Here is a 20,061-nt window from a genome sequence, read left to right on the forward strand (position 1 = left end):
GCGGTGCCTGCCACGTGGCAAGCCTATGTTGTGACTCAGCTGAGCTACGTCGCGGTACGCAACGAGCCAGCTTAAGGACCCATCGCGGTACTCTATAAGATCCAAAACTTTGTCTATAAATAGCGGTCAAGGGGCAGATCATTTCAGCACATCAAACACAGCTCTCACTTCTCATTAGCCTCTCTCTAAAACATATAAACGATTTGCCTCGATAAGCATGACCCGAACCTTCGTTTGTGTACAACGTATCCTCGAAGTGCGTGCCACCCTCCATCCACATTTGACCAAGATGGTGTTTGTTCTCGAAGTACGTGCCAACGTGTGTTGAAGATTGGCGTTCGTTGACTTTTTCGAGAAAAGAAGCGGCGTTGGAGTGCTGCTCGAGTCCCTAGGGTTTCTATACGCCACTAAGGTTAGGCTTAATAATGAATTCAATACAATATAATATTATATTCAAGGATTAAGCCTTAAGTCGAGGTTATACTCGATACCTTGATAAAAAAAAAGAAAAGAAAACATAACAAAGAAATGAATGAAAGAATAAATATTGAATATTGTGATTACATATATATGTGTGTAAGTATATATGTATATATTCTTTGTTATGAAATATTATTTAATGAATAAAGAGTATTCTTAAATAATAAAAGAAAATGATTACGTTTCTTGGAGAAGAAGAAACGGCGGGTTTCTAATATAAACTAAAGGTTTATAATTTACTTTTAAACTAAAGGTTTTCAAGTAAAAGAAAATGAACTAAAGGTTCATCGAGGATTGAGATAAGACTAAAGGTCTTAAGCCGGATCGTGTATCCGACTAACAAATATTTATACTCGTACTATAGGTGTGAGATAAAGAAGGGAAAGACCCTTGGACGGTGAGTGAAGCCAATCCTAAAGAGATAAGGTGAATACGCCCCCAAACTTTTAAACTTGTTTTTCAAATGAGTCAAACTTGTTATATGAAATTGTTTACAAGGAACTATGTGTTCCTAAAACAGTTATAACTATGGGTATGAACCTTGCCCTCAGGCTGTGGTATACGTATGTCTGAATCCTTACATAGGTGGTACTATGCGATGAATGGGCACATCGCACCACCCTTGGTCGTAGGACGCTCTCCTGCAGGGAGTATGACCGTTGTGTATATTTACGAGTACTTAACTAAGTCGAACGCTGTGGTGTTTGCTGAGGTGACCTAGAGTAGAGGCACTAGTTTATTATGTGTTATTTGACTTTTTTATTCCTAAGCCACGTTGGGCCGAGGCAGGCGTAGTCTCGAGGGGTAATAAAGTAAAGGAAGTTATTTTGCGTCAGCGTGTTCACCAGCATTCGTTGCTGACGTATTTTCTTACATTTTGCAGGTGAACAAGTTTAGCACTTGGAGTGACGAAGTGCTTGAATATCCGATGGCTCGGATTTTATTTTTTATAACTTAAATAGTAGTTTGTAAACATAAACAAGTAATACTTTTGTAACAACTTAAAACGGGTATTTTATAATCCCGTCTTTTTGAATGTATATATAAATGTTACACTTTTGATCCTTAAAGTTTTATAAGTCTTCCGCAAATTAACGTAACTCTGATTTATTTACAATTACGATACCAACTGTTGGGTCACGCTCCTAGGCCTTAGATGGGGGTGTGACATAACCCATAACCCCATTTGTAAGGCCCCGTTACCGGTAGCCCTACTTTGGTGTTGGATTTACTCATAAACACAGTTCTAAATCAGAGTTAATTAAAACCTTCGCGGAATAATAATATAATAATAGAAGTCAACCATTCATTACACACATTCTTAACTTGTCTTTAAAACATAACATAAATGATAATATCAAAACATCAAGACAAATCTTCAGATGCCAGCCTCTTCGATCTTGCCATGTGTCCTGCTCAAACCAATTGTCTCAACCTGTTAACCTGCGTGCATACTAAAAGTCAGCTACGCTGAGTGAGTTCTAGTTAATCACATAACTTACTTTACATACACATATACGTGCCCAAAGGTACGCATTACATACTTAACCTGTCCATCAATCTTTCATATACATTCATAACGAATCTTACGTTATAAAGATCATTCGCCCTACATACCTCGGATATTATTAGGATCCGGTGCCCTCCATCCTCGGATATTATTAGGGTCCGGTACCCTCCATCCTTGGATATTATTAGGGTCCGGTACCCTCCATCCTCGGATATTATTAGGGTCCGGTACCCTCCATCCTCGGATATTATTAGGGTCTGGTACCCTTTCTTCCATACCTTTCTAACATACTTTTCTATATACATACATCATTCATTCTTCATCTTACAACAAACATATAACATCAACCATTTCCTGGCAGTACATGCAATTCCGAAGATCGTTCATGTACCGACAAGAAATCATTCATACATTTCACATAATACATATATGGCATACACTTATCACTTAGGATAAGTGTATTAACTAATCACTTCTGTCTGTCTTGAGTGGCTTTCATTCTTGCCTTGATTTGATCGAACTTCGAAGAGGTTTCTTGCACAACTTCTAGGCTTCCCATCTCTTTCTGACCAATCTCTCCCCAACACACCGGGGTCCTACATCGTCTACCGTAAAGCATCTCAAAAGTGGCATACCAATACTTGAATGGTAGTTGTTTTATAGGAGAACTCTGCTAGATGCAGATGATCATCCCAACTTCCTCCAAAGTATAAAACACAAGCACGTAACATATCCTCAAGGGTTTGGATCGTCCTTTCAGTCTGTCCATCGGTTTGAGGATGATACGCCATACTGATGTTCAATCTCGTTCCCATAGCTTCATGGAACTTCTTCAAAAACCTTGAAGTGAATCGAGTATCTCTATCAGACACGATTGATAACGGCACTCCATTCTTTGCCACAACCTCTTTTATGAACAAATTTGCTAACGTTTCTGACGAGATGGCCTCTCGTATGGGCAGAAAGTGAGCACTTTTGGTCAAACGGTCCACTATCACCCAGATGGTATCATGATGCTTAGCTGTACGAGTTAGCTTAGTTATGAAATCCATGGTGATGTGTTCCCATTTCCATTCTGGTATCTCTAGAGGCTGCATCTTTCCATAGGGTTTCTGGTGCTCTGCCTTGACTTGCAAGCAAGTTAGGCAATTACTGACATAATCTACTACATCATTCTTCATGCCTGGCCACCAGTAATCTCTTTTCAAATCTTGGTACATCTTCGTAGTTCCTGGATGAATCGAATACCTTGACTTATGAGCTTCATCTAAGATTCGACCTCTGAGATCCCCATGGCGTGGTATCCACATACGGTCAAACCTAGTCTTAACACCATGAGTGTTTTCCATCAACTCGTCTTTCTGACCGAAAATCCTTTCTTTCTTCACTAACCCTTCATCTATCAACACTTCAGATTGTAATTTGATGATTTCATCAAACAGACTTGAATTCATAATCAACTGGTATGACTTCACTGTTGCAAGGACTTCCTCGTTCTTACGACTTAGCGCGTCGGGGAGCACATTAGCTTTACCAGGATAGTAATTAATGTCGCAGTCGTAGTCCTTAATCAACTCCAACCACCTCCTCTGTCTCAAGTTCAATTCCTTCTACTCGAAGAAGTACTTTAAACTCTTATGATCTGTGTAAATGGTACACTTAGTACCATACAGATAATGTCTCAATATCTTGAGAGCATGCACTACTGCTGCTAGCTCTAAATCATGTGTCGGATAAGTACTCTCATGGACTTTCAATTGTCTAGACGCGTAAGCTATCACTTTTCCTTGTTGCATCAACACGCAACCTAACCCACGATGCGAAGCATCAGTACAAACAACCAAGTCCTCATCATCATCGGGTAAAGCAAGGATTGGAGCTTGTGTGAGTCTCTTCTTTAACTCCTGAAAATCTTCATCTTGAAACTTACCCCAACTGAATACTATCGACTTTCGGGTCATACCGGTCAACGGTGCGGCTATCTTGGAGAAACCTTCGATGAATAACCTATAGTAGCCAGCTAACCCTAGGAAGCTTCGTATATCAGTCGGATTCTGTGGAGTCTTCCAATTCGTTATCGCCTCAATCTTAGCTGGGTCCACGGTAATCCCTTCAGGATTGATCACGTGACCTAGAAATTGCACTTCTCGCGACCAGAACGCGCATTTCGAAAACTTAGCATACAGCTTCTCTTTCTTCAGAGTCTCTAACACCTCTCTCAGATGCTCGGCACGATCAGACTCGCTCTTTGAATAAATCAATATATCGTCGATGAAGACAATAACTGACTTATCCAACATTGGCCGACACACCCTATTCATCATGTCCATAAATGCTTCAGAAGCATTCGTTAGACCGAATGACATCACGAGGAACTCGTAGTGTCCGTATCGCGTTCGGAACGCTGTTTTAGGTATGTCTCCCTCTTTCACCTTCAGCTGATGATAGCCTGATCTAAGATCTATTCGTGAGAACCAACTTGAACCTTGCAGTTGGTCGAACAAATCATCAATCCTTGGCAAAGGATATCTATTCCTTACCGTAAGTTTATTCAACTCGCGATAGTCTATGCACATTCTCATACTTCCATCCTTCTTCTTCACGAATAACACTGGTGCGCCCCACGGGGAAACACTTGGTCTAATAAAACCCTTGTCGGGGAGTTCTTGCAGTTGGGACGTCAATTCTTTCATCTCGGACGGTGCTAGACGGTTATGTGCTTTCGCGACGGGTTGGGCACCTGGTACTAAATCTATCTGAAATTCTATCTCTCGCTTCGGTGGCAACCCCGGAAGATCCTCAGGGAATACTTCTGGGTAGTCGCGCATGATAGGAACATCTTTCATCTCTTTCGTCTCGGCCGTAGCGTTGACAACATACGCCAGGTAGGCACCACACCCTCGCCTTAACAAACCCTTGGCTTTTATCATCGAAATGACATTAAGCCCAGAACTTTCCTTATCACCATAAACCGTCACCACACTACCATCCAAGGATTTTAACCTTATTATCCTATTCTTACACACTATCTGAGCTTCGTACTCAGACAATCAATCCATTCCCAAAACTACGTCGAATCCTCCTAAGGTCATAACATACAAGGTAACAGGGAACTCATGTCCCTCTAGCTCTATCTTACAGTCCTTAACCATTCTCATTATTTTAACTGAAGCGTCACTAGCGGTTTCTACTATAAAAGTTTCAGACACTCGGCAACATTTCATTTTAGCTAGTTTACTAAATGGTGTAGCTACGAAACTCTTATTCACACCCGAATCAAATAATACTGAAGCAGAAATACCGTTTACTAAAAACGTACCAGTCACAACATCCGGAATCTGTTTGGCCTGTTCCTGGGTCAGCATGTAGGCTCTAGTCCTTGGCCTAGTTTGGTCGGCATCTTTCTTTCCACTACCTCCAGCTCCACCATCAGTACACTCCCTTGCCATATGGCCCGTCTTACCACACTTGTAGCATACGGGTTTTACATCACACTCATTAACATAGTGCCCCACCTTTCCTCACTTATAACAGGTATTTGTTCCAAGTCTACACTCCCCACCATGAGACCTTCCACATTTGTGACACACATCTGAACCAGTACCCCACTTGCACTCTCCACCGTGCACCTTCCCACACGTCTTGCACGTCTTTCTCTCCCACACCTTCTGCTTCTTTTCCTTAGAGTTCCACAACTGGGTACCTGATCGCTTGACATGATTGACCCACTTCTTATCTTTCTTTTCTTCCCCTACCACAACTTCATCCACCGCCAGGTCCTCATAAACCATCTCTGCGAGTTCTACAGCAGAGTCAAAAGTAGCAGGTTTATTCGCCCTGACCAGCATGCGAACCTTTTGTGGCAGTCCCCTCACATAACACTTGATTCTCTTAGCCTCGGTGTTGACCATTTCGGGCACTAACCTAGACATTCGGCTGAACTCGGTGGTGTACTCACGATGTGTTATCGTTCCGGCTTTCAGGTTCAGAAATTTCATCCCCTCTCTCTCAACCTCGGCGTCAGCACAGAACTTCTTCATCACTAACTCTTTCAGATCCTCCCACTTCAGAGCCTTAATCTCATCCCGGGTCTTCCTCTACTCCACACTCTCCCACCAATACATAGCTTCATCCTCGAATGATTGGGTGGCATAACCGACAGCTTGGTCGGGACGGCACTCGCTGATTCGGATAATTTTATCCTTGGCAGTTATCCATTGAAGAGTAGCAATTGCGTCTCCCAACCTAGTCAGTTTCGGCGGGTCACAGCCCTTGAAGGACTTATAGTTGCACCCACCTCGGCCCCTTTTCCTACCATCGGCCTTCACAGACTTAACCTCACTCGAGGCCTCTCTTTCTTCTTCATCATTTCTCCTACCACCTCCTCCCGCTCCTTCACGGTTCTTTCACGGCCCCCTGCAGACCCCTCCGGATTCATGTTCTTCACAGCCGCGGCTACCGCTTGGACAATAGCTCCCTGGATTAAGGGATCTAGCTGAGATGGGGGTGTGACATAATTTTTCCCATAACCCCATTTGTAAGGCACCGTTACCGGTAGCCCTACTTTGGTGTTGGATTTACTCATAAACACAGTTCTAAATCAGAGTGAATTAAAACCTTCGCGGAATAATAATAATAATAGTCAACCATTCATTACACACATAGTAAAAACTTGTCTTTAAAACATAACATAAATGATAATATCAAAACATCAAGATAAATCTTCAGATGCCAGCCTCTTCGATCTTGCCATGTGTCCTGCTCAAACCAATTGTCTCAACCAATTAACCTGCGTGCATACTAAAAGTCAGCTATGCTGAGTGAGTTCTAGTTAATCACATAACTTACTTTACATACACATATACGTGCCCGAAGGTACGCATCACATACTTAACCTGTCCATCAATCTTTCATATACATTCATAACTAACCTTACGTTATAAAGAGTATTCGCCCTACATACCTCGGATATTATTAGGGTCCGGTGCCCTCCATCCTCGGATATTATTAGGGTCCTAAGTGAGTTCTAGTTAATCACATAACTTACTTTACATACACATATACGTGCCCGAAGGTACGCATCACATACTTAACCTGTCCATCAATCTTTCATATACATTCATAACTAACCTTACGTTATAAAGAGCATTCGCCCTACATACCTCGGATATTATTAGGGTCCGGTGCCCTCCATCCTCGGATATTATTAGGGTCCGGTGCCCTCCATCCTCGGATATTATTAGGGTCCGGTACCCTCCATCCTCGGATATTATTAGGGTCGGTACCCTTTCTTCCATACCTTTCTAACATACTTTTCTATATACACAATCGTAAGTTTCATACATACATCATTCATTCTTCATCTTACAACATACATATAACATCAACCATTTCCTGGCAGTACATGCAATTCCGAAGATCGTTCATGTACCGACAAGAAATCATTCATACATTTCACGTAATACATATATGGCATACACTTATCACCTAGGATAAGTGTATTAACTAATCACAACGAGTATGCACACAGCTCCGAAAACATAACAAGGAATGGGGCTAGAAACTCACCTGAAGTCGGTTACGTTCACATTTAATAGTTATTCCTTTCTTCAGTTGGGAACGGCTAACTGTATAACAATTACTCGTATCAATTATCTATCACTAGCCATATCACGTTTCTATTCTAATTATAACCCTCAACGGACGGGGGTCCGGGGGCAGCGCCCCTGGCAGCGGGGTTTAGCTGTCGTAACACATTTTCCATTAAGATTTTGAATTATTAAATTTGCTAACTTAAAAGTTCAAGGGCTTATTTGTAATTAAAGCATTCTTTTTTTTTCTAAGTCCAGGGACTGTTCTGTTATTCTTTAAAAGTTCTAATTCGTTATTCAGCCCTTAATGAATGGGAGTTCATAGCGAATTAACTATTATAACGAATCTGGCTTTGCAACGAATCAAGCATTATAACGAACTGGTCCTTATGACGAATTGGACCCTTTCACGAACTGGTCCGTATAGCGAACTGGTCATAACGAATCAAAGGTAATTCATTGTCCTTTCCACTTAACGAATTGAACACGAACTGTAGCTAGTTCATTATGTTCCCACAGACGAACCAGCTAGCGAATCATCTTTAATTCGCTAAATTTCCGTAGCGAACTAGGGTTAGGTCAGAGAATGTCAGAAACATTCTCTTACATCGTATCCTCGTACCAGCCGCCTTTCCGGCGCCGCCGCCGGAAAAACGTTGTTTCACCGGAAAAACGAGATCTAGCTCGTTATCCACCGTTTTTTCACCGTTTTTCGACTCGTTTGATCCATATCTGAGCTAGGGCGATCCCTAAGCTTATCTTAGGTTCGGTTTATACCCGATTCCATCCGAATCTCGTGACTTAAACGGTTTAACGGTGTCGGCTCGTCGTTTCGTGACCATATCTAACGGGTTTAAGCTAAAACAACATCATACCATCATTACCTCGGGTCGGTGCTCGGATTCTTTCTTGGTTTCGGCTAGAGAAAAGGAAGAACTAGAGAGAAAGCTTAAGTGTGTGTTTTGGATGGTGTATGGAATATGTGAAATGAATGATTAGTGGATGATTAAAGGTTTATATATTTAGTGATCATGGGCTCAAGCCCATGGACTCTACTTCTTTCTTTTATACCTAAAGTTCATAACCCATATTCATTTAACCCAACACTAGCCCGACTCATTTCTATTTATCTAAACTGATAACGACCCACTATAAAATAGACGAAATTTATTTTATTATTATAACCAAAAGTAGGATGTTACACCATTTTGGTAAAAACTCTTCTAATCAAGGCCGACTCCGAGAAGGCGAAAATGTTTTTGAGCCTTAAGTAAAAGAAACATTTTGTTGGGTTTAAACAATTTAATTTTAAATAGGCTTACTTGATTATGATTTGAGTTTTGTAAAAAAACTTTTGTGTAAAAATAAGTTTTAAATTGTCTTAAGTAAGACTAGAATCAACAACCTTTTGTTTAGATGTCATACCCCATTATCACTAAACCAAACTAATGGTTATGTAATTGTGTTGAAACATTGATTATACATATTTTTTTTTATATAAATACATATAAATTTTTTTGAAAATTTTATTTTGAGGCCTAGTGGGGTGTCGGGCCTGTGGCCGTCGACTACCCCGCTATACCTCAAGGTCGGCCCTGATTCTAACTAGTCAGTTACCCGCGCGATGCAGCGGTGTATACGCAAACGCAACCGGTGTTAGTACGTTTGTAACCTTGCAACTGTATGTGCGTAACCCGAAGGTGATATGCATTTAAGGTGGCTTCGGACGTCTAACCAATGCCAGTAAGCGCGCCACATAATGCCTATACGCCGTGGCGGATTCAAGAAATTTTCTTACAGGAGTCGGAAAACTTTTTAGTCAGTATTCAGTTGACCATAGCTACATAATTTTTTTCCGATCTGGTTGGCCGGTCGTGTCAAGTAATTGATATACAAATTTTTTTGTCCGGTTGGGCCCCTCCGATCAACTAGAATCGGGTCGGCTCAAGTAATATAGAAAAAAGATAATCAAACAAAAAAATACGTGAAGCTTCATTAGAAATACATAAATAGAATGCCATATGTCTAAAATTGCTCTTTACGAGTTTTCATCTTTTGAAACTTAACAAAAACATCATATAGTATGCATTTCTTTTTAAATAAAACAAATACAACTATCGTTTAAAAATTCCCATAACCCATTTGATGACTCAAATCAGACTTCACATAAAATTATTTTCATCGTTTGCAGTTGTGACGGGTAATACGAGAGCTAGACTCAATAAACGATTAACCAATACAAATGAAGTTGGTGATTAAACCAACGTATGTAGAAAGTCGGAACATTTTCTTTGAAGTTTAAAGCTCTTATAATCCGTTGAACTTACCTAATAAATTACATGCGCTATTGTAACCTTTTTAGATAAGTTAAATGTATATTAGGTTGAGAGTTTTGAGCTTAGACTTAAAACTTAGGAATAGAATGATTTGGCATTTGAGCTTAAACTTATTTATATACATTTATTATATAATTATAAATGTAAATTTGTAAATTTATTTTTATTATGGCTGGTCTTGAAATTTCATGGGGGTCATTATCGAATTTTCACAGGGTCTTTTTATCGTTCTCGAAAATTCACAGGGGTCGGTGTCAAAATTTTATAAGGGTCGGTCAAGATTTTAACATATATATATATATCACTAAAAAAAATTCTCACAGGGGTCGGCCAACCCCCCACATTAAAGGGTAGATACGCCCCTGCCTATACGTGAGTAACCCGGTATGTATAAACATTGGCATCCATGCAACTACTACTTGAACGCGCGTAACTGGTGGCGACAAGCTGAAGCAAAGATGAAATGTACAGTAATTTCAAAACTCAGCCTGTTTTGACGAACTTGTTCCGACCCGGAAACGTTTTAACCTGAAGCCCGTTTTGACATGAACCCTTTCGATCTAAACTCATCTCGTTATGAAATAAATAAACCCTTTTTGTATTAACATGTTCCAACCCTAACTCGTTCCAACACCATCAGCCGAACATGCCCGACCCGTTGTCGGTACTAACTGACCACGTAACATGTGAGTTTTTTAAAAATTAATAAACTATAATAATACTATACTCAAATTAAAGAGAACAAAATGTTGGTTTTTATGATGTATTTTTTTAGAAAAAATATTAATGTGTGAAAAATTTATGGCCGTCAAAAAGTCATGTGGTATATGGTTTATAATTAGGGGGAAATGTGTAACTATTTAATATATTAACAAAACTTGATTGAAGTTGAAGAAACATTATTGTATATTATTTGAAATAAACAAAGACTATTTATCCTACATTCTTAAAATTATATGCATTATTACTTGTATTATATGCAACAAGAGTGACACCTTTTAAAATTTAAGAGGTCATCACTCCTATATTATATATAGTATAAATATAGATAATAAAAAATAATTTGAGACACATGTCACTTGAAGATTCATTACTAACTTAAATTTCATGCTTAAACTATTATCCTAATATTTATGTCAGTATAATCAAAACATATCAATTTATCATTTAATCAAATAACTAATTCTCGAAATTATAAAAACTGAAAATATGTATGTATTTATGTCAATATAAGCAATATATATATATATATATATATGATGAATCATATCTATTTTTTTATTAGATCAATTCACATACACTTTTTAAGTGTATGAGATGAATATGAAATTCAATGCACGATATTTATAGGTCTATAGGTTTAATATAAAAAAGACAAGAATAAACTAAGAATGAATTGCAATTTTATTCTCAAATATTCATTTAATCTCATGGATCTATAAAATTTTTATCTGTTTTTTTCAAAATTGTAATTTATTTATGCTAATTTTTATATATGATGTCTTTTTTAAATCATTAATAATGAAACATCTTATCGTCTTTTGTTAGAATTCGTTATTCCATTATAAAAATATATAATTACAACTTATGAAATAGCTAGGTGCATCTTTTTTCATGATTATGAAAAAATTGTGTGAAAACACACCACATATTCGTATGAATATTTCATTAGAAAATATAATTTTAAATTAAAAAATCATTTAATTTGATAAAATACAGTTTTTTTTTAACTTTACATATTTAATTTTTTTTGTTTAATTAATTGTATTTTTTTAACGGGTTATAAAGCTAGTAAGCCAATAAATCCAAATACCCAATAGCCGTTTAAAATAATAAACCTAAGCACCGTTTAAAACACTTATATTTAACAATTATTAATTTACCTGCAAGTTGATTTTTCAAACTAACAACTTTATCGATGATTTTATTGATACATCTACGGTCAACGGTTGTAGGAGTTGGTTGGTCGGATTTTGTATCAAATCGATCCAAAAAAACGTCCAGCAAATTTAAATTTGTATAAAATAACTTGACGATTTGTCAAGACATTTTCTTAAAAAAATTATTAGTTGATTTTGACTTTAAATTTGTAAATTTGATAATATAAATATGATGAAACCGTTTCTCAAAAGTCAAAACAAAAGGTTGCACCAAAAAATGTGATTTAATATTTTTTTACTTAAACTGGATAGAGTGGTTATAAATCTTCTGCCCTACATGTAATTTTTTGTTCTTAGGTTAGGCTTTTTTAACCCGTAAATGTGTTATTTCAAGCTTACTTTTCAAAATAAATAAATAAATAATTTATGGTGTCCTCTCTATTTCAACCTAAGAACGTGTACTTGATTTATCACTAAGAACATTTCATAACTTAACTTCTTAGTCTATACTTTTTTAGAGAATTCAAAAATGTGCTTGCATGTTGTTGCATGTTGTGTAAAGAGGGTAGGATTGAATGTGCACACTTGATAAATTTAGATGACCTCTCGCGAAACATTTTCATATATGGTTTAGTATAAAGTTATTGGATGTTAATACTCTTAACTTTGATTTATCGGGATTAATCTCAGAAGATTTTTTTGAAAGTCACAACCTAAAACTTATTTTCCTCAAGCAATCCCAAATTTGAAAAAAAATGGGGTGAACGCTTAAAATGTTAAGAATGTTTTTTTGAAAGTCTCAACCTTAAAACCTATTTTTCTCAAACAATTTCTGCTTTGAAGAAAATAGGTTGAAAGCTTAAAATGTCAGAGAACTTTTCTTCAGTTGGAATTTGTCAGTGTAATATTGCGTAAGTACGAGGACCTAGTTGTCGTACTTACAAACCTAGAGGGTTTTTGAGTTAGTTTTTCTCCTATTCTTGTCTAACAAGTTCTTGTATGGTTATAAATAGGGTTATTTGTAATCAAGATTTCACAACTTAATAATCAATACAATAAGGTTTAGACTTGAATCTTATTGTTCTTCAATTGGCATCAGAGCCTAAATATCGATCAAGATGTTCCGACGGCGCAAGGCATCTTCGATCTAAGGCGAGTCCGGCGAAAAAGTCAATTACATCTGGTTGCAAGACCTCTGCGACGGGTTATAAGATCGATTGAAGATCAAGAGCAGCAACCGGAAAGAAAGATTCGGAGTTCGTCTGATTTCCAGCAAAGTTGGAGTGTAGTCTCCGTCGTGGTTCGCGTCTAATCACCAACGAACAAGGAACACTAATCGATCGGTCGGTATGCTTCAAGAAATTTGTTTCGGTTTCTTGAACGTGAAGCGTCGTGAACAATCCCTGTCACGGCGAAAGTGTTTTTCGTTGGTTGGCGAAAAGCAAATGACGTAGTAGTTTGTGATTTAATTGGTCACAAAAGTCAAAGGATATTATAACCAATTTGTTTTCTTTGGTAGAAGCAATTTTATATTTGAAGCTTTGCTGGGGAGTTTGTAACTAGATACCAAGGACACAAAAAGTAATAAGTGTTCGATTTTTTTTGTGTAAACGAATATTGAACATAATTAGCAAGTCACGAACTACATGTTGGTTACGGCTTCAAGAAAATCGAACCAAGATTTCAAGTGAAGTACCAACGAACAAGGAGGATGGGATACATGCCAAGTAATCAAGGCGGAGGGCCAAGTAATCAAGTCAGTTTTCCCAAAGAACCGAGTTCTCTATCGATTCGGTTTCCAATTCTCACGTCAACCAATTACACAATTTGGGCAGTGAAAGTCAAGGCCATCTTCAAGGTTCAAGGGTTGTTGGAGGCTATCAAACCAAGAATGGGGACGGTGGTTGACTCGAAGATAGACGAGTTGGCGAATGTGTATCTTTATCAAGCCATGCTGGAGGCTTTGGTGGTGCAAATGGCTCATATTTCCACCGCCAAAGAGATATGGGATGCACTTAAGACTCGTTTCGTTGGGGTTTATAGGGTTCGAGAAGCACGTATTGAGTCTCTTCAACACGAGTTCGATGTACTCATGATGAAAGAAACGGACACGATTGATGACTTCTCGACCAAGATAAGCCAAATAGCTTCCAAAGCAAGCAATATTGGAGAACCGTTTGAAGAAAAGACCTTTGTGAGAAAGCTTTTGAAGTCCGTTCCGAGAAAGAGGTATATAGCGATTGTTGCTACTATTGAACAGTTTGTCTATATAAAGACAATGACGTTCCATGAAGCCGTTGGACGCCTAAAAGCATCTGAGGAACGATCTGGAGATAAAGACAAACCCGTGTCTAGTAAGCAAGAACAACTCCTATATACCTATGAAGAATGGAAAGCTAAAAGCAATCAAGAAAGGCGTCATGGGAAAGGCAAGATTGGAACTGAATCAAGTCAAAATAGCAAGGAAAAGGGTAAACTTGTGGATCGGGAAAAGAAAGAACCCCAAGTTAAGAAGGATCGGTCAAAGATTAAATGTTATAGGTGTGATGAACTAGGGCACTTTGCCACGTCATGTCCTAACCAAAACAAGGAAAAAGAACAATCAAAGTAACCTCGCTCAAGATAGCGGATCGGTTCTAAACATGATGACGGTAGCTCAGAGTAAGGAAGATGTTGTTTTTCTAAAAGAAGATCGGGTTGATCCAAGGCAATATGCTTCAACCCTATATGATAAAAACACATGGATTCTTGATAACGGTGCGAGTAACCACATGACGGGAAATTCGGATTGGTTTTCCAACATTGATCGCAACATGACTGGGAAATTAAGTTTCGGTGATGGTTCGTGTGTTGAAATCAAAGGTCGAGGCACGATATTAGTAGAAGGTCAAAGGGAAGAACAACGAGCCTTGAGTGATGTTTACTTTATTCCATCTCTCAAAAATAATATTATAAGTCTCGGGCAATTAGACGGAGGAGGATGCAAGATCAGGATCCAAGACGGTATGTTATGGGTATTCGAACAAGATGGAAGGCTTCTAATCAAGACACCGCGATCTTTTAACCGAGTATATAAAATTAATTTAAAGGTTGTTTCTACAGTTTGCTTACAAGTCAATTTGCATAATATTGCATGGATATGGTATGCTCGATTGGGCCATTTGACTTCCGATGCCCTTCGGGGTCTCTCGAAACTCGGGGATGGAGTGCCAAAAACCAAACACCCGATGCAAATTAGTGATGCGTGTATGCTAGGCAAACAAACAAGATCGGATATCCCGAAAGAATCCAATTATCGTGCAAAGGTACCGCTCGAGCTCGTTTGTGGCGCGATCATTCCTGAGACACATGGTGCAAATCGATACTTTTTATTTGTTGTTGACGATTACACCCGCTATATGTGGGTTTTCACAATAAAGACGAAAGACCAAGTTGCGGGCTTACTCATTGATTTCGTGAAAAAGGTGGAAAATGAAATGGGCAAGAAACTCAAAACCATACAAACCGACAACGGGGGTGAGTTTACATCCCATGTGTTGGAAGATTACTTATCAAGTACAGGTGTGGCACATCAGTTTACGGCCCCGTACACCCCACATCAAAACGGGGTGGTTGAAAGTAGAAACCGAACCATACTTGGTACGACTCGAAGTTTGTTAAAGGAGATGCCACTACCACAAGACCTGTGGGGAGAAGCGGTTCATCACTCTGTTTATTTACTAAACCGATCACCAACAAAATCTTTGAAGGATTTGACTCCGTATGAGTGTTTTAAAGGAAGAAAACCGAACCTTTCACACGTTAAAGTGTTCGGATGCACGGGGTATGTAAAAGTCTTTGGTACCGGCCAAAAGATATTAGACGACCGAAGCATTGTGATGGTTCAGTTAGTTACTCAACCTGGAATACAAGCCTACCGTATGTTTGATCCGATCAAAAAACGAGTACACGTTACGCGGGATGTCAAGTTTCACGAGTGTAAAGGTACGCGTGGGCTGATCTTGACAAACAAGAGGGCGAAAAGGGTCCTGAATAGACCGAGTTTATTGTTAGGTGCGATATTGAACCCGAATTGGAGCAGGTGACAACCGGGTTTGACACCGGGTCTATTGACCGACATGATACCGGTGAGTTGGTTCGTATCAGAAACGGAAGTGAGTCATCAAGTTCAGAAGGTGGCATCCCACCTGTATGCCCGACTAGGCCCAACACTGGCCTAAACGAAGAACCGTTACAAGTTATCCAGCCGTGTCGAACTACTCGAAAGATGGTTTTACCCAATAAATTTAGTGACTTTTTGCTTGAAGGTATACCGACACCCGCCGAGCAAGACCCGACAATCGACGAGGTAAATCTCCTATTATTTTTTGATGGTGGACCGGTAAATTTTCAAGATGGGAATAATGAAAAACATTGAAGAAAAGCAATGGAAGCGGAGATCGAGTCGTTTGAAAGAAACAAGAAATGGCAGTTAGTTGACGCACCACCCAAAGTAAAACCGATTGGTTTAAAGTGGGTCTATAAAATAAAAATAGATGAAGCCGGAAAAATAACCAAGTATAAGGCCCGACTCATAGCTAAGGGGTATGTTCAGAAATATGGGATCGATTTCGAAGATGTGTTCGCGCCAGTGGCGAGAATCGAAACCGTTCGACATTTACTCGCTTTAGCAGCAAACCGAGGTTGGGAAGTGCATCACTTGGATGTGAAATCCGCGTTTCTTCATGGTGATTTGAAAGAAGAGGTGTACGTGTTTCAACCAGATGGGTTCGTTAAGTCAAGAAAGAAAAGTGTACAAGTTGGCTAAAGTTTTATATGGTCTACGCCAAGCACCAAGGGCGTGGAATACTAAACTAGACGGGTCTTTAAAGGAACTCTGTTTCACTCGATGTAAACAAGTACAAGCAGTTTACAAAAGGTGTTCCGGTCAAAGGCTATTACTCGTTGGAGTTTGCGTTGATGATTTGATAGTCACGGGTACAAGTGTGCAAGAAATTTCAAATTTCAAAAGACAAATGGAGTCAAGATTCGAGATGTGTGACCTCGGGTTGTTGCATAACTATCTCGGGATCGAAGTGAAGCAAATCAATCGTGGGATAAAGTTAAAGAAAAGTTGTTATGCAATGAAGATCCTAAAAGAAGCAAATCTTTGGGAGTGCAACTCGACTCAATTTCCGATGGAACCGGGCTTAAAGTTGTCTAAAGAATATGAGAATCCGAAGGTAGATCCGACTGGTTATAGGAAGATAATCTGAAGCTTGCGGTATTTAACTTATATGAGACCCGATTTGAGATACTCGGTTGGTTATGCAAGTCGGTTCATGAAATCACCAACTCAAGCTCATGCTCAAGCGGTTAAATATATTCTCTGATATCTAAGATGTACACTAGACTTTGGTATTACTTACTTGAGAGGTGGAAACAGTATGTTGCACGGTTATAGTGATAGTAGTCATGCAGTGGATATAGATGATGGTCGGAGCACCTCAGGTCTAATGTTCTACTATGGTACATCATCGATATCATGGGTTTCTCATAAACAAGGAACGGTGGCATTATCATCATGCGAGGCTGAATTTATGGCAGCTACATCGGCTGCATGTCAAGCCATATGGCTTCGGGGTTTGTTGTCAGAGATGACCGGAGAAAATGAGGAAATCATGACGTTGAAGGTGGATAATTCATCGGCTATCGCCTTGATGAAGAACCTGGTTTTTCATGGGAGAAGCAAACACATCAACACGTTGTACCATTTAATTCGGGAGTGCATTGAGAGAACAAATCAAGGTAGAGCATGTCAGTGGAGATTTACAAAGAGCATACATCCTTACAAAAGTGTTGCCATGGTTGAAGATTAACGAGATATGAAGCTTCATCGGTGTCACAAGATTATGAGGGTGATTGTTAGTGTAATCTTGCGTAAGTGCGGGGACCTAGTTGTCGTACTTACAAACCTGGGAGGTTTTTGAGTTAGTTTTTTGTAACATCTTGTTTTCTTGTTGCGGTTAATAAATAAAATATGAGTTATTATGAGTTGGGCTTGTGTTGGTTAAATAGATATGAGTTATGGACTTGGGTTAAAAAATGAAAGAAATAAAGACCATGGGCTTAAGCCCATGACCCATCATATATAAACAATAACTACTCCATAATCCATTCATTTCACATATTCCACACACCACCCAAAACACACACTTAAGCTCTCTCTCTCTCTCTCTAGTTCTCTCTTTATCTTAGCCGAACCCAAGAGGACAACCGATCATCGACCCAAGGTAATAATAGTATGATATTGTATGGGCCCAAACCCACTAGATTTAGTCGCGAAACGACGAGCCGACACCCTAAAACCGTTAAAGTTACCAGATCCAGATGGAATCGGGTATAAACCGAGCAAAAGATGAGCTTAGGGGTCACCCTAGCTCAGATATGGATCTAACAGGACGAAAAACGGTGAAAAACGGTGGAAAATAACTAAGATCTCGCTTTTCCAGCGAGATCCCGGTTTTCTTGATACGACAGTGCCGGAAAGGCGGCACCGGAGAATGTGGGTACGAGGTTAAGAGAATGTCAGGGAATATTCTGACATTCTCTGACCTAAACCTAAATCGTTAACGGAAACTTAACGAACGAGTCTTTATTCGTTAGCGGAAGTTTAACGAACGAGCCTTAATTCGTATGTTAATTTGTTAAAGGAAGAATGACGAACTAGACTATTCGTTAAGGAAATTCGTTATGTGAGGGACGAATGAACCCCATTCGTTATAGAGTTCATTCGCTAACCAGACCAAAGGAATACGTCCAAATTCGTTATGAAGATCAGTTCGTTATAAGGTCCAATTCGCTACAGTAGCCAATTCGTCATGAAGGCAGATTCGTTATAACAGTCAGTTCGTTATGAAGTAACGAATGAGTTCATTCGTTAAGGACCCCATTCGTTAAGAACTGGGTAGCGAACTAGAAGTTTAATAAAATTACAGAATGGTCCCTGGACTTAGAATAAAATGGACTGATTACAAAGAAGCCCTCGAAATTTATGAGTTAGCAAATAAAATAATAATTAAGAATCCTAATGAAAAATGTGTTATGACAGTTAATGGAAATAAAAGGGATGGCGCCCCTAGAACCTCGCTGCCAGAGGCTCTGCCCCTTGGACCCTGCTAGGGGCTGCCGCCCTTATAACTCCGCTGCCAGGGGTGCTGCCCCTGGACCCCTGTTCGTTGAGGGTTATAATTAAACTAGAAATAATATATGAGAAGTGGTAGCTAATTGATACGTGTAATTATTATACAGTTAGTCGTGCACAACTAAAGAAAGGGATTACCATTAACTCTGAACGTAACCGCATTCAGGTGAGTTTCTAGCCCCATTCCTTTTTATGTTTTCGGGGCTGTTTGCATACTCGATGTGATTAGTTAATACACTTATCCTAAGTGATAAGCGTATGCCATATATGATTTATGTGAAAGATATGAATGATTGATTGTTGGTACATGAACGATCTTCGGATATTGCATGTACCGTCAGGTTATAATTACCGATATGAATGTTATATATAATGTATGAATGATATATGTATGTTATGAATATAAGGGATGGCTAGGTACAGAAGAAAGGGACTGAGCCCTAACAATACTCAATGTAGAAAGGGACCGGAACCTAACAATATTCGAGGTAGAAAAGGGATCGAGCCCTAATAATACTTGAGGAAGAAAGGGACCGGACCCTAAAAATATTCGAGGCAGATAAGGGACTGAGCCCTAATAATACTCGAGGTAGTAGGGTGTAATGCTCTTTAAAATGTATGAGTATGTAAAGTATGAATAGATGTGAGGAAAGTAAAGAAAGGATGAAATAAAGAAAGAAAGTATGTACTCTTGTATGTACTAAAGAAAGATAAGCAGGTTAAGTATCTACGGATGCGTAAGTATAAGTATGTGAAAGTACTGTATGTTACTTGATTAACTAGAACTCACTCAGCATAGCTGACTTTTAGTATGCACGCAGGTGAGTAGGATGAGGCAGCTCGCTTGACGTGGGCACATGACATGGGAAGGAAGAGACTGACATCTCAAGGAAGATTGTTATATTTTATGTTTGATGTTTTTAAATTCAAATGACAAGTTGTTGTTTAAGACAAGTTACGAATTATTATGTAATGCTTTATGAAAAATATAATATTCCGCGAAAGTTTTAATTAACTCTGATATTTAGAACTGCATTTATAAGTAAATCCAACGTCCAAAGTGAGGCACCTGTAACGGAGC

The 20,061-nt window shown here is 39.0% G+C and overlaps 1 protein-coding gene across 1 annotated transcript; it reads left to right on the forward strand.

Annotated features, from left to right (window-relative positions):
- Window positions 1-13,508: 13,508 nt before the first annotated feature.
- Window positions 13,509-14,408, forward strand: LOC143590236 (uncharacterized). The gene has a single exon (XM_077070781.1). The coding sequence runs from the start codon at window positions 13,509-13,511 to the stop codon at window positions 14,406-14,408; it is 900 nt and encodes a 299-aa protein (XP_076926896.1).
- The last annotated feature ends 5,653 nt before the right edge of the window (window positions 14,409-20,061 follow it).

The sequence above is a fragment of the Bidens hawaiensis genome, unplaced genomic scaffold (genome assembly GCF_021521415.1).
Source record: "Bidens hawaiensis isolate Kalapana, Puna unplaced genomic scaffold, B.hawaiensis_p1.1 tig00038218_1, whole genome shotgun sequence".
Classification (NCBI taxonomy): Eukaryota; Viridiplantae; Streptophyta; class Magnoliopsida; order Asterales; family Asteraceae; genus Bidens; species Bidens hawaiensis.

Coding starts and splice junctions, on each gene's coding strand:
- LOC143590236 (XM_077070781.1), top strand. CDS start 13,509: ATGGGATACATGCCAAGTAATCAAGGCGGAGGGCCAAGTAATCAAGTC.